This window comes from Lonchura striata, chromosome 1A (assembly GCF_050655825.1).
Source record: "Lonchura striata isolate lonStrDom1 chromosome 1A, ASM5065582v1, whole genome shotgun sequence".
In the NCBI taxonomy this organism is placed as follows: Eukaryota; Metazoa; Chordata; class Aves; order Passeriformes; family Estrildidae; genus Lonchura; species Lonchura striata.
Window position 1 is genome coordinate 5,167,896 of NC_140741.1, and position 27,560 is coordinate 5,195,455.

General features: G+C 40.6%; 1 protein-coding gene across 2 annotated transcripts in view; it reads right to left on the reverse strand.

Moving 5' to 3' along the window:
• Positions 1 to 22,840, reverse strand: part of VWF (von Willebrand factor) — a 130,038-nt gene extending 107,198 nt beyond the window's left edge. Inside the window, exons 1-7 of one of the 2 annotated variants that reach the window (XM_085568519.1) lie at positions 22,726 to 22,840; positions 16,843 to 17,018; positions 7,865 to 7,919; positions 7,176 to 7,334; positions 6,448 to 6,550; positions 6,151 to 6,359; positions 1,293 to 1,417 (exon numbers count right to left, since the gene is read on the reverse strand). In XM_085568519.1, coding sequence (XP_085424645.1) covers positions 1,293 to 1,417; positions 6,151 to 6,359; positions 6,448 to 6,550; positions 7,176 to 7,334; positions 7,865 to 7,919 — 651 coding nt within the window. In that variant the 5' untranslated portion in view covers positions 16,843 to 17,018; positions 22,726 to 22,840. Of the gene's footprint in view, positions 1 to 1,292; positions 1,418 to 6,150; positions 6,360 to 6,447; positions 6,551 to 7,175; positions 7,335 to 7,864; positions 7,920 to 9,439; positions 9,596 to 16,842; positions 17,019 to 22,725 lie in introns of those variants that run through there. The other variant, XM_021540069.2, reaches the window with a different exon arrangement.
• Positions 22,841 to 27,560: the final 4,720 nt, after the last annotated feature.

Consider the following 27,560-nt stretch of genomic DNA (forward strand, 5'->3'; position numbering starts at 1 on the left):
GTGAGGCTGAACTGCTGAGGAGCATGAGCATCCTTCACTGAACTTCACAACACATCTGAAGCATCCCCATCCAAAAGCTTAATGGAAGCATAAAGAGTCAGAACTCTGCAACTTGTCCAACTCTTAGTTAGCATTTTCCAGGTAGCTAGGAAACCAACATCCAGGTTAGCTGGAGAGTAGATAAATTCCAGTAAGTGCTAGTACTCTTGAGAAGCTATTTGTGTCTAGTTTAGCAAATACCTGTCTACAGGACTTGAATAGTGAGAAACTAACAACTACATTTCAGCCTCAGTCACTGGTATAAATCTAAACCTGGCACCCTGGAATTCATTCTGATTTACAACAGAGTACATGGAATCAGTTGTAACCCCTCATGGAATGAAGGCTCAATTCACCACGACAGTCATAACCTGTTAACATCACATGCTTGAGTAAAAATTCAAAGCTACTTTCTTCCGTGAGCTGGTGACCATCTGCCTGCATCCACACCCTGTCTAAGGGAAACAAGAAACTTGTTTGCACTTATAAAAGACAAGAGTAAAAAGGTTGATGCAGCAAAGAGGGTCACAGAGTTGGCCAAGGCAAACAGTTCCTTGTTTCTTCACTAAATCAGCATTACTATATGTACATGTAGCTGAAGGAACTTCCTCCTGGGAAGGAAAATAGCCTAGTGACACAGAGCTTTTAGAACACCAACAAAAAACATCTCCTCTGTCAAAAACAGCCTGGCTGGAGCAGCTCCCTCCTCTGCTGACTCCCAAGTATATAAACTGAAATAAATTCACAAATACCATTGGGGAGGCAGTGCCCACAGAGGCTTCAGAACTGATGCTTCCCTGCTCACACAATCAGAAAGGGAATTAACTAATTCCTCATTCTGCAAGAATCACTGAAACACACCTTTACCAAGTAACATCATAATTTCTTTGGCAGTAATTCACACTTCAGCCTCAGATGAGCTGATGTTTTCTTTGTATGTTTAATGGTTGGGGTGGTGGGGGAAGAAGAAGGTGATAGATAGATGGATAACAGGTTTAGGCTGGATATCAGAAAAGGTTCTTCCCCCAGGGGGTGCTGGGGGACTGAACAGGCTCCCCAGAGAACGGTAGGGTAGCCCCATGGGTAGGATTTTGGGGCTAACCTGTGCAGGGCCAGGAGCTTGACTCAGTGATCTTTGTGGATCCCTTCCAAACCAGAATATTCTGTGATTTCTATTCTTCTGCCAAAGGGCAGGCAAGTTGCCTTTCAGGTAGGGGAGAACTGAAACCAGAATGGCATCGTGCAGCACCAACCTTCTCTGCCATATCAGATGAAATGTTGCAGGTGTTGCTCGGAGTCTGCACTCTCTTGCAGTGCTTGTTTTCACTCTGCAAAGCCCAGGAGTTGGCAAAATCATAACTGTTCCCCACCAGGGTCCCTGGGAATGAAGAAGAGGAACATGGCTGTTTGAGGGGTTTTAACAACAAGTGGGCATTATTGGCTGCTATCAAGGTGACAGTCTGACAAAAGCTCTCTTTAAAAGTATAATCTGTTTTATCAAATGGATTTTTATTCCAAACAGATTGACTGTAGGAAAGCCACTATCAGTGGCATGGATTTTGTTCTGCTAAGGACATCTCTACACTCAAGGACAGACTAAAGCCTGCAGAAGGCAGCTCCCACCTCCCTCACGCCTGCATGAACATGGTGGGAGTTGCTGCTGGTCAGCTACAATCTGCAGGAGCCAAAGCACACCTGCACATAATCTTATCACTTAAAAATTGTCAATAAAACACAAAACATATTAGAGAGTCGAACAAACACATCTGCTTTCCCTAACTGAAGAAAACTTTAGCACGCTTGATCCTAGCTAACCTTGATCTTGTCCAAAACTAAATCTTGTGTGCAAAGAAGCTTAATATGCACCATCATGGTTTGGGCCCATCCTCTTCCTGGGTAAGAAGTCCTGAAACGTGCTCCTCTGTTTCAGGACAAGCAGCTCCTAACCTAGGCTTACCAAAATTTGCATCAGTTTTGCATAAAAACAAAGCTGACCGAGTTTGTATGGTTGTGACTTCCCAGGAGATGCAAACCACCTCTCTGCTGCTCTTGCTCCATCCTTCTGAGAAGTGGGATCCTCCCAGAGAGGGAATGTTTCCTCCACCCTCTTTTGTCACCCATGGCCTTGCTGGTTCCAGATCTATCCATGACTAAGACCTGGAGACTTTTTGTAAACCAGAAATTAGGGGTTTTTAAGATTGCACATATCAGGCCCACAGCAGAGAGCAAAGGACTCCCAGGAAAAGGGGATAAAAGACACAAAGTTTTAATCTATGCAGAAGAAAAGGAATGCAGCAACAAGAAGAATACAACCCCTTAGCTTAGGGCCCATCAGATAACTCTCTCTGGCTCTGTTAACTCATCTAGAAAAATAAATGCAGAAATTTGGTCAAGACACTACAGTCCTGCGAGTCTTAATTGGTAAATAGAGTCTCAGTTGGTAAATAATCAAAAGATCTTGGTTATTTATCAAGCAATAGAGAGGCAGGGTTGGGGGGTGGTGAGGGTGGTTTTTTTTGTTTGTTTGTTGTTTTGGGGAATTTTTTTTTTTTTTCACAGTTTTATGTTATTCCAGACAGGCAAAACTATTGGTAAGGCTGCCCAAAAATTGATTCATAGCTTGCATCAAATTAATTATGTGAAATAACAAAGGCACAGACTGTAAAATCTTCCCTGCCCTCTCCAGTTTAGTGAATATAAAGTCAGTAATATTAAACAGGAGAGGGAAAGAACCCACTCCAGAACTGTACAGCCTAGTGATGCAGCCACACTCCTCACAACACAAAGGTATAACTTCAGTCCCAGATCCTGAATAAAGCACATGGGCTGAAGGTGGCCAAATAGGTATCTGAGCATCTAGAAAGAACTGAGCTTCATGTTTCTGATATGAGCAAAAGCTGGCAACCAGTTACAAGTCCATGCTGAGGTCAGAAAGCAAAGCCTTATCACCTGCCAAGTCTTAGAAGCCTTCACATAATGGCCATAAAGGACCAGACCTTATCTGGCAAGAGCAGAGAAAGCCCTTCATTAGGGTCTATGAGAAAAACTAACATACAAAAGACCAAACAAAAACCCTAGAAAGCTTCTGAGACATTACTTGTTATATTTTAGTTATGCTTAAAAGTGTGAGAAAAAACCCTCAAGTTTTAGCTTGGTTTTGCTTCCAATAAGCAGGCAATTCCATAGAAGAAAAACAATGTTGTTTGTCAGTCTGGACAGGACATGAGCACTTCTCCAGAGGATGAGCTATTGCAGGAACCATGTCAATGGCAGTGACTCGGCACCCCAGCCTGTCTGAAGGGCAGTGGGTCTGCAACTCTGCAAAAGGCTCTTCCTAGGGTGGTGGGGCACTGAACAGGCTCCCTTGGGAAATCATCACAGCCCCAAGGCTGCCACAGCTCAAGATGCATTTGGACAACAACACGGTGGGGTTGTTGGGGTGTCCTGTGCAGGGCCAGGACTTGCTGAGCCTTTCAACTTGCTGGGTCCCTTTCAACTCAGGATATTCTATGAACTCCAAAACCTACTGAAGAGGCTTTTTGGGTGGGTTCAAGAACTAACACCCAAGGACTTCAAAGCTCAGTCCCACCAGTGTTAGTTTACCAGGGTATCAATTTTATTCTCATCATTCAGAGCTCCAGACCTCAACAGCTGAGTATCCAAAGTGTACACAGAAACCATGTGTGTTATTCTCTCATCAGCTTTTCATCAGGTCTCCACTTCCACACTAAAAACACAGTGAGGAGTCATCAGAGCATCATGACAACAGCACGTTTGAATAGATTATAGAACAGGAGTATAAATATATGAAAAGAAAAGCAATTACAGCATTCATTAAGTTTTAAACACCCCTCTGTTCATGCCTCCTTTATTTACTTGCTGTAAGTGGTAATACCCACTTACAGAACAGGTGCTTTGCCTCTTTCACCACCACCCTAAAAGCAATTCAATGAAGTTCTATATCATATTCCACTTTCTTAAGGGGAAGAAAACAGATTGTGTTCTTAAACCACAATAATTTCTTTCCCTGAAATATGGAAAAATAATATTTTCATTTGTTTCCACTGCATGTTATTCTGAAGCTCAAAGATCTAAATGCATCTCTTACCAATAAAAATCCATCCCAGAAATGTGATTTATTAGAACTGAGGCCCCAATCTGATAAACTCCAGGTTTTAAAAGGAAGAAATGGAACACCAACAGGACAGTTCAGGCTGCTGGCAACCTTAAGGTAACTTAAGGCAAACTTAAAGTAAACACTGTTGTCAGATCACTAAGTCCTTACACCAAGCTCACATCCTTGGATAGGCTGACCTTCAGGAGATCTAATCAGCCTTAAAGAAGAACAACTAAAAACTTTAGTGAAAATAAAAGGGTAAAATGCTTCAAAGGCTGCCAAGAGGCTGCCTACTTCTTCTGTTTAAAAAATATTACCTCTCCAACTGTTTGTGTTGCCCCCCACTTGGAAGGTAGATTCAACAGTATATTACAAAGCAAACAAAAAAAAAAGTGATCTGAATTATTCCATAACTGATTTACTTGGAGCAAGTTAAGAAATGCTCCAGTGAACCAGCAGAGCTGCCAAGGAGACAGTGCGTGGGTGTAGTGACGTCCCTCACCAATACAACAAATTCAAACATAATTCAGTCTAATTCCTTCTGAATTAGTTTAAATGAAAGGTCTTTTGTATCACTGGAAAAACTGGCAGAATTGCGTACACACAGTTCTATTCTTCAGGCTAAAATCACAGATCTGTGTATCCACACAGGTGTGTAAACACAAGGAGATCCCTGACTTCTGTAAGAGACATAGAAAACACATTTTCTCTGTCACTTCTATTACTTTACAGCTCCTCCAAGCAGAGACCCTGTCATGGACTTTATTACATTCCAAAATCTGTGGCTGTGAATGGACTGCTTTTTTTAAGGGGGAAGATACAGCCTCCAGCATATGAAACAAATACAGCATGAAACACATTTAAACACGAGCAGCAGAGGGGCCTTTTCTACATTTGAATATTCCAAAGCATTACAGTCTCCTTTTTTCTTCTGCTTTTTCTAAGGACCTTACTACTATTTACTGTCTCAAGAAAAAGCCATAAATGTCCTATCTCATCTCATGCAGACATAAAGGGATCCAAGCCCTGGCAAACTGTTTTGTGACCAGAGTTTGTTTCTTATTATTTAGACTGCTGAAGGACAGATTAATAATTTTAACACACCATGAGATCTCTTATTTTTTATATACACTGAAGTTAGGCTTATGTATCCTGAGTGCTAGCAGGACACATCTCTGGAGCACTGCCAGGCTCCTTTCCAACCTGCTTTGCCTCCCTTTCTATCTTCAGTATTATTTATTTTTAATGCACACTTCATGTTAACAATCTAATATATTAATGTATTAACTAACTTCAAACTTCTCCTCTTCAGGTAAGCACTCAGAATTAAAAGACGCTCTGAAAATACCACAAATCAAGACCAATCCTTCAAAGTCTCATTCAGGGCTTTTCAGAAACTCTGAGTCTTCACACAAAGGTGTACTGAGCAGCAAAGGTGGTGTTCCCTCTTATCTCACCAGGAACTGCTGTGATATAAGGGGCATCCCCCCATCCAACAGCCTTTATAGGTGGTGAAAGGTCATTAAAATGTAGCCTCTTTGTAGAACAGCATCCCACACCAAACCTGCAAGCAGCAGGAATTTCATCTTCTGCTGTTGCATCTTTCTATTCTTACACTATCTGTTCTTACTACCTCTTGGCTAATTCATGAAAAATTAGATGTTGAATCAATGGGTATTTTACACAGCTTTTTTGCTGCTAGCCAGTCTCCCCACATGAGTTAACCTGTAGCTTTATCTTTGCATTTGAAAGTTTCCAGGTTTCTGAACATGCTATATTCAGATGCCTAGGCTTTCCTCAGGAATGAGATGTGACTGCCATTTCCTTTCAGGAGAAAGGAAGATGAAAGGTCTTAGACAGCTTTTCAACACACCAAGTTGAGGTACCTGACAGGTTCTGTAGGAACAGTTTGCTGGATCAGCAACATCTTTGTATGTTAATGGATGCTCTGCACACTTCCCCTGATTAAACAATCAGTTAGTGGTAACCTTTACCTTCACGTGTTCTGAAGTCATCCTCAAGGAATTTATTAAAATTGCCACACAACCCACAGGTCTTATTATAGTGCTTTTCTTGAAGGAGTATCTGAATGTTTCCATTGGCATCAATCTTCACCACAAAGCCGTGCTCATCACTGGATATTTTATAATAACCTGCCTCCTTCTCTATAAATATACCATTGGAGGCAAAAGGTATGGAAACCCTGTGGAGAAAAAACAGGAAATTCTCAGCATGTGACACACACAACTTATCAGGTTGTTTTCTGATAAAACAGTAGTTCCTACAGGTACCTTTTTTCTTCCTGCATCACAACTCCATCTAAAGAGAGGCGAAGACTGAAATATTCTCCAAGATACAGGGAGAAACCAATTTTGTCCCCATCCTGGTAATCACCTGAGAATATGAAATACAACCAAATACTCTTAGTTCTGGGACTCAGGAAGACAATTTATGGCCAGTAAAAACTTATTTTAAATTATGACCAACACAGAACATTTATTCGTGAATATAAAAACATCTACCAAAGCAGTTGGCATGAAAGTCACACACAGTTTTGGTACATATATCATCACTTCTATGCCCAAGAATAACTCTGCAGAGGCCTATGCTAATTCCAAGGCCTTCTGTCCTAGAAGTATGCGTATAGAACACAGATAAAATTCATTCTAAAGGGTTGTATAGCTCTTATTCCTGGACTCAGCTTTAACTCAGCCACATCTCCCTGAAAAATACAAAATTAGTAAAGGTCTTCTTTTTAGTAGGAGTAGTAAGAAAATCCCTGCTTCTCAGCAGCTTATTTATGTATGAGCTACATTACCAGAACGTACCAGGCATAACAGAAGCCCCAGAAGTAATCCACTTTCCCAAAACAAGCCCAAAAAATCCCAATACAACCCACAAACAAACAAACAAAAAAACCCTCCCAACCAAGACACCTTTTTATGCAGTGGTCCATCCTATCTGACAAAGGTGAAATATTTGTCTTTATTCCCAGTGATGGAACCCAGCTCAGACTCACCTAAGAGCATGAAGGAGTGCTTGTGACAGTCCCCAGCAAGGAGGTAGCTGCAGTACCCAGCAAAATTGTACAAGGAACCATCAAATGTTTTGATGTGGTCATTCCCAAAAAGGCTGCAACGGGCAACTGATGACTCCTGAAGTGAAAGCCCTGACAACCCTAGGTATCAAAACACAACATTAACCTGCAATTTAACACAATCATTTTGCAGTTCAGGAATTTCTCTGCTGGAATTTATCCCCACTGATGTCTGGCTTCTAGGCAGACTGTAAGCCTAGCATGGCAGTCCATAGGATCACAGCTTTTTTTAAATTATTATATGCCCTATTGAAATGCCTTTTTTTTTTTCTGTATTTCCACCAGCCCAAACCTTGCATGAGTAATTTAAGTTCTGATCCTTTGAGGAATGCCATGTGTTCATCTGTGCCTGCCTGCAACCCCACTAAAGCCTATAGGGCACTAGGAAAGCCCCATATCTTGTTCAGTCAAACATCCCTGACTTCAGGGAGTGTGTGGGACTCAACACAGTGCCTGTTTCAAGGTAAACAGACAAAAGGAATTACTTTATTGATGCCTTCAGCATGGTGAGAATAAACCCCGAGTCAGTACAAAAAGGGGAAGGGGGCTCATATCTCACCAAAAAAAACTAAAAAGTGAAAATATATTCTAGTCCAAACCTTTTTTCTTACCTGTGATTACAATGGCCAGCAGTAGGTTTGTTTGCAGCACTGTCAAGAGGAGCATCTGTTAAAAATCAAAGAGATAGCTTAGACTATTCTTAGTTTGATACAGTCTGTTTCACAACTCCTCATCACTTTCTATCCTTTCTTCATAAAGAAAATGATTATTGAGGCTCTGCAACATTTCAGAAAGCCATAATCCATGCAGACAGTTGTGGTAATTCAGCTGCCCTCCATCCTGCTTTAACTAGCTAATCTAGGAGAGTTATTAATTACTCTTTGTCAGCTACCTCCATGGGAAATGCAACCCAACACCCTCATATCCCAGTTCCCCTCAGCTAACACCCTGCACACAAAGCCCTTCAAAATACAGCATTATTTCTCAGCCAGCCTGATGTGAAGATGCACCCCAGACTGGCTCAACCAAGCTGGATCCAGCAGAAGTCACCTCTGCAGCACAAGATTTGCACCCTGCCCAAACATCCACAATGGGAAAGAAAGAACATACAGATGTTGCACCAGCCAGCAGGTTTGTTTGGCAGACCATTGTAACTACATAATCTGAGGTCTATCATCTGCAACAATAATCCACTGATTTCAGGGTGATAACATGCTTGAGGATAAGGGGCAAGAAGGAAAGGGAGGAAATCATGCAGAGATTAGAGACCCAGGGTGAAAATTTTCATTCAACAAAATCAGTTTTAGCATTGCCTCCTCCTTTCTACAACCAGAACATCAGTCTTCATTTTCCATATGTCTATAAACTACCTCCAGAATGACCAGGCCTTTAAAAATAATAATTAATAATACAATAGGAGGGTCATGCAGATTGTGAACTACATGGGTTCAGTGGCAAAACATTAAGTGTTAAGTATGAAAGCTGCAGGGAGCTCCAAGGGAATTAATTTCAGTGATCATATAAGCAACTAGGGAAGCTTAAATATACCAAAGTTAATATACTAATACCAGAAGACCAGACACACCTTTTCCTAAAGGAACTCTCCAATTAAAGACTAGAATGCTTTTTGCAAAGACAAATTGAGATATCAGGTATAGACACACACATCTTATTGCTGTTGGTTATGTAGGTCCAACTCACAGCCCCATGAATAAACACAGAGTTTGACTTATACACAAGACAGGAAAAGAAAGATCTATTCTATAACTCAGTCTAATATAATGCTGCAAATCCTAAACTGACATAAGGCTGCAAAATAGCTCAGATGTGCCAACTGCATGGGAATGACACTACAAAGAATGGTGAAGGAAAGAGTAGGCATTATTACTCTCAGAATACACACTTGCTACTGTATTTTTGGTGCATGCAGAGTTACTGTGGTGAATCAGATACTGCTCATGTATGTTAACCCTTTTGTTTTACAAAGCAGGCAGAGAAAAATGGCAAGGTGTAAATCCCTTCCTATCAGTCCCCATCCACCTCCCACTCTTTTCTGAACTGCAGATGGACTTCCCCCAATTATAATGGAACAGGTGCCACTAACAAATCAGAATACAATCCAGTAAGACCTGTCGGTACAAAACCATCTACAGTTTTATCACAGGCTTAATTAGAAATGAATATACCTTCTTCTGTGAGAGACTCCTCTTGCACATGAGAAAGAAACTCCTCCAGTTTCCACCTCTAACCTACAACACCATTGTTACCCTGGTGCTTCAGTAGTCAAGACTGGAATGACTTTAGCTTGAAATCTCTTGTTTTTGTACAAGCCAGGAACTCTTGTCCATTTAAGAGGAAAGACAAAAATGCAGACGTCATATCCGCCTGATTCTCAAGACAATAGATGAGATTGCTATCGTGGAAATCAGGCACTCTTAATTGCCAGGAAGGTACAATGAGGGGAAATAGTTTTAAAAACTGACAGATAAAGTCTTTGAAATACATTTCACATGTGTATGTGTGACAAATCTCACTGGCTGAGCCAACAGGCAGCATATTTATTTCACAGAATGTTACTCAAAGGGAATAGTAGGATGCTCTCCACCTCAAAGGCCACAGAACAATTAAGCCTTTTTTCTAAACAACTGCCTTAAAGGAGAAAGAAAAATTAAGAGCTAGTGATGCCCTGGGTTTATTCTCTAGGTGCAAAAATACTTGAATTTTGCCACTTTCCATCACAGCAACACATTTGCTCCTTGAAATGTCCTGCTGGAACAGCACATCCTGCTCTGACTTGTTTGCAGAGTGGGCACCAAGTCTATGGGCATGCATACAGCGCTGAGCAAAAACACACAAAAACCAGAGTTTTTGAAGTCTAACTTGACTTTCCATGTCCCATTCCTCACATTTTCAATAACTTCTAGGATTAACAAAGACCTTAGGAGGCAACACATGGCATTGACTGGGAATTGTATATAACAAACAGAATTAATTGAGATGGAAAAAAGGAAGTTTGTTCTTTGTATCTATCTTGGCTTTTTTATCTCCCCCCCTCCCACAAAAAAAAAAAGGAAATGGTAATTAAAGAGTGCATTTAATGACTGATATTGTACATTGTTCATACACAAAGCTTAGTGATGCTTAGGCATTTCTGACATGTAGTTTTCCAAACAATACACCTGAGACATGGGGGAAAATATATTAATAGCTATGAAGTGTTGCCAAAAAAACATCTATAGTCCATGGAAGGACTTCTGAGAAAAATTATCCATAATACTGTTTTTCATTGCTTTGTTCAAATACCAGGCTGCATGCAACAAGTCCTGGCCCTGCTACAAGTATACTTGAATTTAAGGATTCTATCCTGGGCAAAGTCAGTTTGCATGAGAATCACTTAATTTCTGCAGGCAACTGCACTGATTGCTTTTATAGGATCTATAAAAAGCGTTCCTGGCATCGGAGTAAACAGAAACCCCAAATGCCACACAAAAAAAATCAAATGGAAGGTACACTCAGAAATGTAGGAAAGGACAGAAAGAGAAAAGATAAAATTATGGTCAGAGGTAGGAAGCAACTTCTCTGCAAGCAGAGGTAACTTACAGTCTTGGAAAATTGGAGAAATTACAGAAGATCCTTGTGTGTCCTGTCACAAGTAGTACAAAGAAGGTAGGAAATCAGCGTTCCTCGCTTCTCCCAGGGTAAAGGCTGGGAGCAAGCAATGAAATCCTCAGGGGGTTGTTGCCTTTAAAACATAACTGGAAGGTCTCAGCACAGGTCACTGTGTCAAAAAGGAGTCAGACAAACTAATTAAGGGCCCCTGCATTACAGGGATCAAGTGATGAACCAGAGACAGCTTTTGGCTTAGAAAGTCTTGATTCTGCTGTGTATTACAAGCAGAAATCCCATCCTTTAATGTGACACTTCATTTCTTACTTCTTTTTTCCTAAGCAACTGCTGCTAGCCACCAGAATCCTACTTTTTGGTCAAAAAGAAACCCAAACAACATAGCAAAAAACACCCAAATGAAAAAATCAACTGGATAGATTTCTTTATCCTATCCCAGGCTGCAAGAAGATACCTTTCAGTGTTTTTTTTTCCAGAAGTGAGATTCAAATTAACTTTCCCATTACAGATCCAACAGTGAAACAAAGCAAAAGGACCAGGAAAGGGGCAAAAAAAAAAAAAAGAAAGGGGAAAAAAACACAAAACGGGAAAGGTGCTAAAGTGCTAGTTCCTATGAATTGCAGGGCTTTAGCGCATTTTGGGGGTCATCAGTGCTCAGCTCCTATTTCCTGGCACAGTTAACAATCATGGTTTAAAGAAAGGCACCCCTCAGAGAGGATGGGAGGCACTAGCGACCCTCACTTCGCATTTGAAAGCCCCCAGCCTCCGGACATCCTTCCACAAGCTGGGAAGTTCACAGGGCAAAGCCAACACTTGAACACTTTCCCTCCTGACTGGGCAGGGAAGGGCATTATCCGAGATAATCCTTTTTACCGATTTAAGTCCTTCCCTGGTGGCAAACTCACGGGATTCCCAGTATCACAGCCCTCCCCGGGGTTATGAGCGGAACCAGCCGAGCCGCAAGGACTGCAGGCTGCACGGGGCAAAGTGATGCTCTTGCCTGATGCCCTTCACCTGCCAGGTCCTGCCCATCCCCACCTGCAGTTTATGAGCCAAGGTACATCCTGCAAGTCCTGCAGCATCACATCAAAGCAAAACACCCCTCTTCTATATGCAGAAAATAAGGACACTAGAGCTGCACAACATCATTTTCAGCCCAGCTAGCGCTGCTCTGCTGAGGTCAGCGGCACTACTCCTACTTTGTGCTGGCTGAAGAGGCAAAAGCCTCACAATTTTGCATTACAAAGAGCCGCCAGAAATTTAACAAAAGAGCGGGGAGGGAAGATAATTGTTTTGGGTTTTTTCCGCCCGGTCTGTGGGCAAGTTCTTCCTTATGTAAGTGAGGTATCAGCTCGCCGAGATGCGCCCGACTTCTACGCGGCAGCATTCCCGGGAAGGGCGTGCGCTCCTAGGGCAGAAGAGCATCGCCCACTCCCAGCCTCCTCCTGGAAGGCTTTGGAGACAGGCGGTCACTGCTCTCTCTCTTCTGCTTGTTCATGTTTTGTACCTCCAGCCCGGGCTGAAATTCCCTGCATACAGAGAGCCAGCCAAGGCCAGTTCAACTATTTCCTCCCCCACCCCTGGAACTGTGTTTTTCCTATCCCCCCACACACTAGTTAAAATCTATAATCTTATTGGTTTTTACGGGGTATTTACAGGCTCAAGGTTTTGTAAGCAGGGTACCCAATACATGCATGTTATTCACAATTACGCTGTGGGAGGTTTTGGTGCCTGTTCCAGAAAGAGCAAAACATTTTAGCATCTTTGTCATAATTTAACATCAGCACTGACATCAGACACCAACCACTCCACCACCACAAAATCACCATCAGGCTGCTGAAGTAAAAAAAAAAAAAGCAAAGGACTTTTGCCATTAATATAATAAGAGAAAATGAGAGCCTGTATTATGCAGTGTGATGTCCGGTCACTTTTCCAACTCCATGCCTTAAAAGCAGCTCACCCCTCCCCTCAGGATTAAATTTGTCCAAAAGCATGGCTGCTGAAATGTCTTTAGCTGAAACCATGTAAATAATGAGTAGCCAACGCTTCTGGGCTGCATGTCTGTCAAACAGTTGCAGTAACAATTCACCTTGTGACTCTAGATTCAGTAGAATAATTAATTACTAAATGAGCCAGACACCCTCAGATACACAGATCTCCAAATCTCAGATAAGAAAAATGTCTTCAGTTGGTCTTTTAACTTTTAATCTGAGGTTTAATCAAGGATGATGAATGCATGCATGTGCAGATCTACACCAATACCTGCACCCACTTGCATATATCCACTAATTAAATTCATCCTGACAGGAAAATATTAATATACTGAGAAGGGAGGACAAATAAACAGGAACAGCCAAAAGATGGGAAATATCCTCTTAGTGTGGGGAGACAGATGAAAATAGAGGAGGGAAGCCTTCTTTCTCATGTGTGTATTCTGGCAAAAAAAACCCCAAAGTTCTGACTTTGAATCATCTATCTCATAAGTGCCTGTGACTCTAGACATAAATCACAACTGATCATCCATAGGAACCCAGGAATTTCAGCAATTTTGGCAACTGAAACAAGAGTAACAGTTTCTGAGATGAGAATTAAAAAGCCTGAGTGGTTGTTTTTCCTTTGCCATTACAGAAGGGAGCAAACACAGAGCTCATGCTGCTGCTTTGAGAAGCAGTTTCACCCCTCTCCCCTTCATGCAGTATGACAGAAACAATACTTTGTATATTTGCATCACAAGCACACAAACAAGGATAAATTAATTAATATCCTCTGCTCTACACACAGGGCTGGTCTAAGGGCCTGGGAGATTTACTACTAATTAAGAAGCTTACTAATGGCAGACTTCCCAAGATGCTCCTGAAGGAGCACAGGTTTCCTTCCAGGGTCACAACTGTTAGAAAACGCCCGACTCAGGAGCCAGCTAGAGCTTCTGTGTTCAAGGCTGACCCCTGTAGGTTTGTCCCAAATTAATTATTTTTTCAAACAAGAACACCACCAGTTTATTTAAAATTTCAACACAACTGTTAGCAAACTGTTCTGACAATTAAAGCCACACCATATTAAAACCACTCACTCTAACTCAGGTTTTTGCTAGCCTAAGCTTCAGACAGCACCTTAATAGAAATGTAAGGTACATCAATTACCATGTTTTCCCTACAGTCCTTTCTGGATAATGAGTTCAAGACAATTCTCCACTATCCCCTGCTAAGTTCAATGAACTGAGCTCCCAGGTTGCCTCTCAAAAGTGCATTTCTCTCCACTTTTTGTGGTTTTTACAGCTCATCTCTAACTCCCGATACCAGAGTTAGAGCCAGGCTTAAATACTTAACACTGCTGCTATTCCTAGAATGCAGCATCATCCATATCCCTTCACCAGCATCTCCTACCACTTCAGCAGTTTAAATAGCACGAGGCAGACATGGATACTATCAATAATCGGAAACAAAACAGAAGGGTAAATTATCATTTGGCAACATATAATCAACGTGATGAGCACTCAGTTGTTGGTGTGTTTTCTACTCACCTAAATGATGGTATGTAGAATCTTAAAGGTGCCTAAACACCTTTAAACTCCTAATGCAGGCATGATTGCATCAATACAATTTGCCAAAGCTGTGACTTCACTAAAGATGTGTAAGGTTTGTTATACACTGTGTTTTTCATAAACCCATCAAAATTAATTTAAAAACCCTCAAGCAGCATAATGTAAATACTAATATATCAAACAAACAAACCAGTTGAAAAAACTTGAGAATAGTGTTATGAATTCCACTTAACTGCAGAGAGATGCCAGTTCCCATTGATTAATAGGGTGTTTCTGAAAGTCTTCACCAGGAAGGATGATTTTGGTCCCTTAAGACTGAAATTCAGCTTATGGAAATTCCTTGCATTGACTTAAACATTTATAGCATTATCTTAATCACTTTTGAAAAGGAAAGAAGTCATATCCATACAAAATCTATTTTCACTCGTTTTCATAATGCCAAAGAAGAACCAGCTCTAAGAAAAAGCAGATCACTAAGACAAAAATCATAGATTTCTCCCTCTGAAAGGCTGATTTACCCCAGTACAAGACAGAACATGTTACTCATTGTGGAGAACAATTAAGTCCCAGAAACATTCACTCTTCTGCTGGGAACAATTGACACCATTATGTGATCAACAAATCTGTGTCTTATGCACATTTCCCACCACCACCCTTTTTTTCCTGCAGTCACCCAATATAAGCTCAAGGAGTTGGGGGGAAGGAAAAAGCTCATATGGTGGAATTTTACTCCAGTTCCTGCTTTTCCCTCGTGTATTGGTATACAGCACATACCCTAAAATCACAAAAGAAAATATCACATTACATCAGCCACAATAAATTCTAAAATATTAATTGGCTCTCTCATATATACCATCATTTATACCATCAAAGATTAGCACTTATAAGATTTTTATCCTGCAAGATGAAGGGCAGAGGATTCACAATGAAAAACAAAGCTGAGACATTCACAAGAATTCCCAATCCTCACATTTAACATCCAAATAAAAGATAAAACTCTCCAAACACCCTACAAATTCCAAAACATCATCATGCAAGTTGACAATACAGATAATACAGGGATTGGAATCATAGAATATCCTGAGCTGGAAGGGACCAAGGATCATGGAACCAGCCTGATGTCACCCTAATTCCCTATAAGCCTTCATGCCCAACCATCAGACTGGTATCCACCCTTCACAGACTGGAGATAATGGAGAGTGTGTGTGTTTCTCCACTGGACTGTTCCTAAAACTATGGAGCTCTATAGAAATTGTATTAGCAATTAAGAGTATCCTCCAAGTTTGACTTTATTTAAAAAAAAATTGCACCAAGTAATCCAATATTTTTCCATTTACCATGGGACAAGAACTGTACAAAACTGTATCCTAATAAAAATTTAGGTTTTGAACATCTCAAACCTTAGAGATACCTTATGCTCACTATTTTATGAGCCCATTGCCAAAGATTTTATCTTTAGAAGCACTATAAAAAGACAGGATCTTCTCTGTGTGTTTGAATAACAATCATGGCCAGAAATTGTTCAGAAAATACCAACCAGTTAAAAACTAGGCTTCCTTTCTTTGTCAAACAAAAGTAATCAGGACATATTCCTTTCTCCTCCTCTAGTTTAGCAGAAAAATTAATGGCATTCAAAGGAACAGTGCCTGAGGATATTTACAAGCATGAATATATCTGTATATTTTATTGGCTTTTTATTTCTGTTCACATCCTTCTGGTTCAAAGTTCCAGAAATCCTCAGGCCCAAAGGTACCCATACACCTGAGCTACAGATCCCAGCAGTCTGCCAGGCTTTCTGCAAGGATAAAGTCACAAATGGATATGGAGAGATCTCAGGAATGTTAAAGCAGATTTTACAGAACTGAAGAAATGGCAAAAACCACATCTAATTTGAAGCTGGTGGGATGAGACCAGAGTACACCCACCCTTGGGACTTGTTATTCTGGTGGATTACCACAGTGGCTGTGCTGCCTTTCCTGCTCTTTCCCATCCCACCTTTTAACACTGTGTATGAAAATCATCTTCCTCAAATTTCCTTCAGAGAATGAATGCCAAAGACTTCCAAAAGTTACGTAATCTTTAACCATTTTTAATTAATATGCTGTGACACCCATGCATTCATCAGTCCATGTATGACTCTTTTTCCCTCTCCTGGTTCCCCTGGTTCAGGAATCTCATCCCAGGTCATGTTGTCTCTCAGGTGACAGGAGGCAGAGATGCACAAGTAGGCACTGCTAGAGCAGATGCCACACTCATTGCATAAAGACAATTTTACAGCCATTAGAGTGATAGCAGAAGTGCCAAAACTGCTTCCAGGGAGCATTTTTCCTCACTTACAAGTAATGAGCAAACACTAGTTTAATCACAACTGTAAGGCATAAACTGAAACAAGTTTCACCTCAGCATGAGGGAGAATTTCTTTACCTTGGCAGGGGCAGAGCACTGGAACAGGTGCCCTTGGAGGGTGTGGAGTCTTCCTCTCTGGAGACATTCCAAATCCACCTGGATGTGTTCCTGTGTCACCTGCTCCAGGTGATCCTGCCTCAGCAGGGGGTTTGGACTGGATGATCCGAGGTCCCTTCCAGCCCCATCCTGTGATTCTGGAAATAAACTACTTTAAGATGCAGTGCCATCAATTACTCTATACAGGATGGTGGGAAAGGCAGAACAACTTCTCTATAAATAAAAAACATTGAAAATACTTTATAGCCAGTATAAAACATTATAGTACAATCATTTCTTTGGGAAAACATAAAGAAAAAGAAAGAACAATACCTTTTAATTCTCTAAATCAGGACCACAGTCACATCTTGTTTATTGAAAGACAACATGGAACCTAGTTCTTATAAACACACACTGATTTTCCTTCAGACTCAAAAGCATGGAGCCAATTGCCTAAATCTCAAACTGAAAACACCTTCCACACTACATTTTATTTATAAATAGGAAAGAAAATGAGTTTTACTTATTATTTTTTATTAAAGAGTTTCATTTATAAATGGGAAAGAAAATACCTCAACTTTGGACCCCTAGGAATACCTACAAGGCCCACAGCCCAGTGTCCCACTATGTTAAGTGCTGCACAAACTTAGGACAAAGAACTGTCCAAACCAAAACATCAGAAGTAGCACCACAGAAAGAAGGCTTGAGAGAGGAAGTTATGCTAAAAAAATTGCACAGATCATTAAGCAGACCTCAGCATGGCTTGGGAATCTACTGGCTTTACAAGTAAATTAAGCTTTAAATATTTTAACACTACTTTCAGCTATTTGTAGCTTCGCATTCTAAAACTTGTAACTCGAGTTAAAGCAAAAAGGGCTGTTCAGAGAAGGCAAACTGAATTTCCAGCAACTAGAACCAGCAAGAATCAGCCTAGTGTTGGGAACAACAAAATTACTAAATCGAAAGGAGTAAAAATACAGCCATGGCATGAAATACAGCTTCATACCCTTCAATAACAAACACTGAGACCATTTCATAGAAGATTTTAAGCACCAGAGGTTCATGCTGGCTTCTCCCCTCCTTGTCAGCACACCAAGAGCCCCTCAGATAACAATCTACCAGGGCCACCTCAGTTATTTACAAAGGACATTTTGCATATTTGTACTCCAACATTTTGGGACAGTGCATTTGTTAGCTATTGCAGTGAAAACAAGATTGGTTCTCAACCATATTTTCTAGAAGTCCTTTATGGCCTCATCACCAGACCAGCCAAAGCCCCTGATTCTTGCTCTGAGCATTTTAACCAATTAACACATCCCAGGATGCCCCTTGTGGGAAATAACAGAAACAGTTGAACTAAGCCAGAAGAGGGAGCATAACAGATCAAGAAACAAGAAAAGAACAAGCACAAAGCACTGTGTGTCCCACACAGTCATTGCCAGGAAGCCAGAGACTCCAAAACAGTCAGCCAGGGTTAAAGAAGTATCCTGAAAACTTCCCTTCAAAAAAATGCACACATCTGTACGAAACGGCAATTTTCAAAAATCCTTGTTCATGGAAAGGTAAGGATGGGCAGCAATAAGTTTTTCCCAGTGCTAAAGAAATCTCCAAACCCAGGGCCTAACAAGGTGCTATACATGCCATCTGCTGAGAAGGAAGAAATATGAAGTTCGAGACTGCTTTGTGGGGAGATGGGTACTTTAAATCCATCCTGCTCAATAGCAAGTAGGCATAAATTTAAACATCTCTTGGTGGCGTTGGAGAGGCAGCCCAGCAGTCATTTATGGCCTTAATAAACCATTTCTAGCAGAGTAAGAGCAGAGACAGAGCAGGAGGAGCCCAGCCCCAAGCACCCTGAGCTTTTCAGCCCAGCTGTGTTCACTGGCAGGAGGAGGGACAAGTTCAGAGGGTTTTCCCTTGCCAGGACTTTTCTCCCTGGCTCCTCACTTTTCCTGCTCTTCAGCAAGTGTGTTGTTACCCTTCTGCAGCTCCTGCTGGCATAGAACCAGTCTTGCTGTGGGCAGTATTTTGGCACATCTTACAATACATGGAAAACTCCCCTTCTGACAGGCACACGCCCCTGCAGCATCATGAGACCAAGTCCAGCAAGGGCCAGATTAAACCTGAAGTTGATTAATACCAATTTTGAGCAGAGATTTTGCTCAGTGGACAGCACTAACTTTGCCAGCCCAGGATGTGCCAGGGTGAAGTTGCTCTGAAGCACTGTATCTGCTATAATCCCAGATCACATGATGGTGTATTAAGATAAAAAGGCCTTTGAACTTTTAAATTTATTTCACTGGATTTCTTTTTGGTACTGATTCAACACCAATACCAGGAGCACTGTGATAAGAGAAGGCAAGTTACATTATTCTAACTGCAAATACAATTCCAGCTGGTTTAGGGAAATATTTTCTCTGCACTTTTAATGTGAAATTTTAAAATTACAAGAGCACACCTGCATTTGGATCCAGTGGAAAAGTACCTACTGGGGTGCTGCTAGCTGTGCTGAGGAGCCCTTGAAATGAAAACAAACCAACCACAAATCACACTAATGGGAAGGCTGTCACTTCTGGATTCAACCCTAGGGATGAAATATAATAGGAGAAAAGAAATATTTGCTTTAGTCCCAGACACAGAAAGTAAATCATCTGCAGAGAGAATGACATTCCTCTCCTCCCCTTCATCCCAAAGATCAGGTCTATTGATGTGAATAAAAGGAAGGAGAAAAAAAGAAAAGACAAACCCATAACACAACAAACAGGATTGTATATTCCTTGCAGACTATACATATCCATTATATCTATTAAATACATGGGACAATTATCCAGAAAATCAGACACCTCAGTTTAGCTGCAAATTTTCCACACATTCCTTGGAGAAACTAGGGTGGTGGTGTTCCATATAAAAGGTATTTTGTGAAATTATATACATAAACATCTGAGGATTGAAATAGTCTCAATGTCTTGACCTAGTATCTCAAGCTGGACACCTAATAAATAGAAAGTCTCCCACACTGGGCTTAAAGCTCCTCAGAAAGCACAATTCCCCCTCTCCATTCCTCACCAATTCTTGACCCAGGTCACAGCACCCAATGCAAGGCAAAGAGCTGCCCCCACTTAGGTGCACAACCCCTGACTTTGAAAGGAGCAAAACATATTAAATGGCAAAAAAACTACTAATAATATCCGTCACAAATATCACATCACCGGCAGTGGAGTTTTTAGATCATCTAACCCCAGGCTTGAGCCTGGTCAGATCAAGCACTTAAACAACATGCATTTAGATGCCAAAATTAACAAATTATATTAACATAATTCAAATTACATGTGGAGTGTTTTTGAAATACAAATTTCTAATCCAGGTACTCAAATAGAATGTGGGACTTTCCTAAAAGTTTTGCTTCCAAGTGGCAGCTGAGCAGTAGAAAAACCCAGCTTTGGACACACTTGTTAGTTCTGTGCTTAGAAAAGAATAGCTGTGCAGTCAGATCTCACAGCCTTCTGAAGAATATATTCCAGTCATCCAGAGCTCTGGTATCTGGCAAATCTTCAATATCACATACTTGCTGACTATCCCAGTGTGCTCCAGGATAATGCTGAATTATGAACCCAGCCCTTTGCACAAAGAGTCCCCATATTCTTTTCAAAAGACTTCCCTCCTCCACCCAAGAAAGTTAAAGAAGCAATTCAAGCCCTGCTGTGGAAATACAAAGTTTGTGTTTTAGCTAAGAGGAGTGTAAAGCAGGGATAACAGAATTCCATAGAGGAGAAAAAAAAAAAAAAAAAAGGAGATAAATCAGCAGCTCTGATGAGAAATCAGAGCAGGGAAGATGCTGAGGCTACATGGGAAAAAACAAACAAACAAAAAAAGCTGTGTCTCTCATCTTCTCCATAGAAAGAATTGAGAGCAAAATGCTCAGGAAATGACAGTTTCAGGCAGAGTGACAACTGCTAGGCCCTAAACTGCAACCTCAAGCCATAGCCACAGGGAATATCCCTACTCCTAGCCTGTGACAGGGTATCCACGCCAGGTAAAAGGGTGCCAGGTCTCTTAATTTCAAGGTGGAGCCACAGTAAATCCATAGTTACAACTCATGCCACACTCCATTGGTGTCTTATCTATTTCCATTCCCACCTCTCCACTACCTTTTATTATTGCTAAATACACAAAGGTAACATTAAAGAACATCAAGCATCCTTTTCAGATTATTTTCTATGATTTGGTATTTGAATAAAGATACTTCACAGAATCTTCAAGCTTAGCAATTCCAGTCAAGCCCTTAATTCCAAGTATAGAAACTTAAATTCAGATATCCACACACCTGAGTCATTGCTAAATGTCGTTAAGAGACCCTTATTCATAATGAGATCAAAGCCCTGTGATTTGAGGACATCTGAGCACTACAGCCTCAAGTCAATACCAAACGCTGCAACTGAACAAAATAAACCCTTTCTTGTTTTATATAGAGCTGGAAGGTTAGAAATTCCAGCCAACATTCCCTCAAGTTTCTGTGATGAGTCACACCAAACACTGGTTACCTTCATCGCAACAAGTTTTTATGCAAGTAATAGAAGGTAAAAATAAAATCACTAAAAAAAAAAAAAAAAAAAAAAAAAAAAAAATCACAAATCCACAGTATTTATACAAGACCTGCATCCACACTTCATATTAACTAGAATTTACCATGGTTTTACACCATATTAAAGACCATACCCAGACAGGCAGAACCGAGGTTTGTTTTATATACAGGTGTGCCCAGGTTCAGATATACAACAGGCTATTTTCAATTTTCAGGAACAAGTTGACTTGCTATAAATCAAACTCTAATACCAATGCACTCACAAGGAACCACACAAAGCACCCAGACAAGCAGGATCACAGTATTCTTAGAAAGGTGATTTATTACTTGGCATTTCTTGAAGTTTTGGAACAATTAATAGACTAGAACCACATGCCAGTTTTGAGACACACCTCACAGTCTTGCCTCTGCCTACTGGCATTTGAAAACTTGGTTGTTAAGAGTTAAAAAATCCACTCCTCTCTTTTCCAAGACTCTCTAAAGAGTCTACTGCTCATGTATATATATATATTTTTTTTCCTCAGGTCTGGGTCTATTTTATTTCAAACCTTCATCCCTTCTGTGATCTGAAGAGGCTAGCCCTCCTTCCCCCAGAAGGAGCTTTCACAGATTTTATCAAAGCAGCTAAAATATTTTTAGAAACTAAGAATACCTAGTCTAGCTCTCAAAAAGTACACCTTCAGCTATTTCAAGGCATTTCTGAAGAGGAAATTATTCCCCCCTGCATCAGTTATACTAATTATTATCATCTTTCCCCCTCAGTATTATAGTCATGCACAGAATAAACATAATTTCAAATTTAGTAACAAACTGAACAAGATGACTCCTTAAATCAAACCCAAAGGATTTTAACTGTGTCAATGCAAAAATAACTATAATAATATAGTGGTGCTTATTTGCAACCTCTTTAACTTCTCAGGTGGTGATTTATTGCAAAAAATATTACAAGAGTTGAGATAAGAAAACAAACAGAACTTCAAACTTAGAGAATGCAAAGCTACCTCCTTGCAAAAGTGAAAAAAAATCCAGGAATGCACATACCATTTCTCAGGAGGCTTTCAGCCCTCCCTTCATTTGATTGCTATAAAAGGGATTATCTTCAATTATGCTCTATCTTGACCCTTGTTTTTATCCACCAGGTTCATCAGAGGTTTAATCAAAGGAGATTGTGGCACTGCAGTTGTTAGTTATTAATTTAGCTGTTAAATTTAAACCTACCTATGGGTTCACCAAACAATCAAAAGTCCAATAGCTTTACTCCCCAATAAGAAAGCTTCACATACCATGCCAGCAGAGAACATAGGTAGAGCAAGAGCCTTTACAGGAAGATTTTCAGTTTAACTCGAAGTTGAGAGAAGAAACACAAAGCTAAGGCTTTAAAAACATCCCTTAATCTCTGAAAAAAATCTTCCCAAGAAAACAAACCTTCCTGAGGGACACCACAGGGTAGATGCGAGCCCAGCTCCCTTCAGGAGGGTTTAAGTAATCATCAGTTAATTAATGGTGATTTGAAGCACCTGGAGAAGTGTGGACTTCATTTCAAGGCAGTGTGATTCATAACAAGAAACACATGAGAGTAATTGTAAGCTATAGTACAGTAAAGTAAATATAAACATGTTTACTATACTATAAATGTATTTATTTTACTCTACCCACCACATCTTGTCTTTGAGGAGAGGATATTACCTTGCCCCTGATGGTATCATATGGAAAAGGGAAAGCATGTTCAGCAACATGTTTCTTCTTGAATATCATGCTTAGTTGCTGGATTTAATGAAAATACACTCACTGACAGAACACTGAGCAATCAGCTCAAATTTGGTGTGACCTCCCTTGTCTACACTGAATCACAACATCCAGAGTTTCTCCATCTTGGCTTTTACTATTTACCTTTGGCCTATTCTAAAGAGCAGCCCCAATACATTATGTATTTCTTTTCCATGCTATTTGCTGAACTCTTAAGATTTTTTTCCAGGAAAGATGGGAGTTGTTTCCATTTTACAAAACTTGAAATTCACAGATTGATTGTAGCAGCCCTATTTCTCACTTCTGCCCTGGAAGACACAGACTGGTTTGCCTCAAGCAGGTCTTGATGATCTATGCTTCTCTGTTTCCATCACTGAAATAAATAAATGCCCAAGGAAGCACATGCAGCACAAGAATCAAAGCAGAGGGATTTCAGATGGCAAGATCACATCCATCACCTGTACAAAGCATCCTGCAAGAGCTTCCCAGATGATTAACATTTGACAACAGCAATTGTGATTGCTGAAAGGCTATGAAGTGCTGAGAGCAGAGAAGGTATCCATCCTATCATGCTTTTCATAGCAGCTGGAGCTAAATAAATTACATAACATGTTGCATATACTCACTGGAGGCCTGCCCACTGCACTTTGCCCTCCCCTCTGACAGCATTAGACACCAACAGATGTAAAAATGGCAAGGCTGTGTGACATTGGCATTAGTCACCAAAGCTTGAGAAGATACTCAAGTACCTCCTGGTCATTTCAGAGATGAACGTTCACCTGACTTTAAAAGAGGGGCCCACAAAAAGCACACTTTGTCAGCTGATTTTCAGCATGTCAGATAGGTGAGATGGTATACAAGCCTCCCTTCATTAAAAGATAAGCTGCAGTCCAACACCACTGGCAATTAAAGCCCTGCTAAGAGTTTTCTTATGGGTAAGAACAGCCAGCCTCCTGTGACACCAGCTGGGGTGACCCATCCACTGAGGTCTAAAGCAGCACTTCCCACCTGCAAACCCTGAATATCATTCCAGGTCTGCAGGAAAAAATGTATGAAGTATAAAAAGAGATGCTGGTGGAAAGAGGAAGTGACTTTTTCACAGGCTTCCCAAGCTATGGAGCAATCTGTGGTGGGGTCAGCAGGAAATGACCAGAGACCTCACAAAGACACAAAGAGTCTGTAACCAGAAATATTTGGAAACCCTATTCTTGCTCATCTGACCATCTCACAGAAGGTCCTGAAGTCGATGACCTCACTAGAATGGCAAAAAATAGACAGTTCATTTTGAAATATACTTCCATACCATTTTTTTTTCTCAGGGAACTCACATGACATCTTAAGAACCAACAGCTTCAAAGGAACAATATTCAATACTGCAACTTCTACTCAGCAATATTTCCTCCTCTGTTCTCAAAACAGTTAGAAAAAACTGAAGGGAGAAAAGGAAAACCACCAAGAAGAATTTAAGAACTGGATTGGAATGGGGAGGGTAAGGAATAAGAAAGAAAAATTAATAGAATGAAACACAAAGTTCAATCCTACAAGCAGCTATATTTTAAGTCACACACTTTAGGCCATGCATAGCTGCTTTAATTACCAAAGAGTGAAATACAAGCTTAAACCCAAATCCATGTTTGGAAAATGAAGTTGAAAACAAACCCAGAAAGCAAAATCAACCTTATCCAGTTCAACACTATTAGACCTGTGTTGGAATATATGCTTGGATTAGCTCCCACACATAAGTGCTAGTTCAGAATTAAAAATTCTTTGTCTTCACCTGCAAGTGCTATGTAGTTACTCAGAAATAAAATCCTCTCCCTTGCAGACAGGGAGGAGGTTACTCTGTGACAACTTATTTAAAATAGCCACTAAATAATTAACTCCTGCTAATTTTCAGTGAAGACAGAGATTAAGGAGCTTTTTTTGTGAGCCAAAACAGATCCTAATATTAAACCATTCCTGCAGAAATTGAAAAGAATCTGGTGATTTTTTTTTTTTATTAATTTTCATGTATGACTTCTTGGGGGTTTGGATAATTTTTTTAGTTCTTGGCATTTGCATAAAGTAAGCTTATTTTCTTTCTGAGAGGACAGGAGGAAAAATGTCCTCAAACACTTTTGCTTAACTGAAAAATTGGGGGGAAACATTCCCCCTTTCTCCATTGTTGGATATAATTACTTTTCCTGCTTTTTAAATTGACTGAAAAGTAACTCCAGCATTTCAAAGATCAGTCCATAACTAATGTTTCTAGCTAGGTATGGAAAATATTTATAGTTATACATACAAAGGATTTATAAATACAGTTGAGACTCTGCCAGAGTGTTCAGATTACTTTGCACCAAAAATTTAAATTGTAAAATTCTTAATGGATCCATGAATCTGATTAAAAATAATATCTTGACAATTTCCTAGTCATCCACCTGACAGCACTGGGTAGGACAGCCTGAGAAGCCGCCTAACCTGTGCTCTGTGGATCCATGAAACTGGGACTGCCGGGGAATAAGAGGAAAATACCTGGAAATCCACCTCTGGCTGGAACAGAACAAAGACCAGAAATAGTTTCAGATTTGGGAGCATTGTTACTAAGCACATTTAGGAGGCATTTGGACAGCACCCTTAATACCATGCTTTAATTTTTGGTTAGCCCTGAAGTACTCAGACTAGATGGTGGTTGTATGTTCCTTATAAATGAAATATTCTCTTTATTCTGCTCTATTCTATTCTATTCTATTCTATCCTATTCTATTCCTTTGAAGAGGGAAATAAAAGCATCTAGAGACTGCTAAGACTGTTACCTGTGGCTTTCTTGGCTGTCAGACATAGACCTAAAGCCATCTCACTTTTTCCTGATGCTGCCTGCATTTCTCTCTCACATGTGCTAGAAAAACCAGGATTATTTTTCCACAACAGTCAGATCTGAGCCTCACACACCTGATTTTTAATCTTCCACCTATAAAGGTTTGCCCTAAGTCCCCACACACATCACAGGGCTGTATTGTGGCAAGGGAGATGCGTCACATCAAGGGGCCCTGTGCTCAAGGACCTGCCCAACCTGCCAGCACCTCCCTCGACAGCAGCCACAGCCTGTGGCCCCACTCGTGTCCCCTGCTCCTAAAATAACTTCACCCACACAGAAAAGTCTGACACATGCAGACAACATAGCAGTTAAATGAATCACCCTTGGAGTAACTCGTGTTACAGCCATGATTTCCAAACAGGCACTTTGCAATCTTGCAGAGTCGCAGCATTTGTTTGGTAAAGCTTTGGTCTCCCGTCCTCCAGTCACGAGCCTGCTCTCACACTGAAACCAGGTGCAAGCACTGCTATCTGCAGCATGGGGGGCTGAAATGGTGATTTACCTTGAAAAGGAGTGGGCCGCACTTCCAGTGATGTCCAACTGCTGTTGTGAGAAATTAAAGGGCATCCAGACTATTTTTTGGATTTCACAACAATTAAAAAAGCAAGTGTGCTTCCTTCTCCCTAAGTAATGATGACATACTCCACATCCCAGGATGGTTCAGGCTGGGACCACTGTGGGTCACTGGTGCCACCTCCCTACTCCAGCAGGGCCATCCCAGAGCACAGGGCACAGGATTGTGTCCAAAGGAGTCTGGGATATCCCCAGTGAGGAGACTCCCCAGCCTCTCTGGACAATCTGCTCAGGCTGGGTCCCTGCCCAGGACAGAAGTTCTGCCTCCTGCCCAGGTGGAACCTCCTGGCATCAATTCCTGTCCATTCCCTCTTGTCCTATTGCCCAGCACAACCAAGCAGAGCCTGGTTCCATCCTTTTATCACCCTTCCTTCCTGAAGGAGTCTATTTTCATCACTGGTAATAGTAAGGATGTCTGAATTCTTTTGAATGGATGCTTTGTGGAATTTTTGGAATTTTTGCTTTTTATCCCATGCATTTTATCTCAAAATGTGAAAATTATAACTGATTACAAAACAATTTCATAAAGGTTCTTAAGTTCACATTGAGGTTTTCCAGTAAAATGATAACCAATTATGAAACAATTTTGTATGGGTTCCTAAGTTCATATTGAGATTTTCCAGTTGCTCTCCTGACATTATCACTACTCATGCATCATACACAAATGTCTTATGCCAAATATTTGCAAGGATGTGCCCAAATCTCTTCTAAACTTCTTCAAATCTCAGATTTAAAAAAAAAAAAAAAAAAAAAAAATTAAGAAGTCTGGCTTTGTGTTTTCACTTCCAGATACACCTCCAGTTATAGCAGAAGACCAATTTCTAATGAAATCCCCCAGGGCTTTGTAGTTTCTTCAAAGCCTTTCTCTCGTGGCAGAAAGCAGACACATTTCTAGGATGTACAGATTTACTCCCAGCATGAGTTCTTCCAGAATCTATCTGC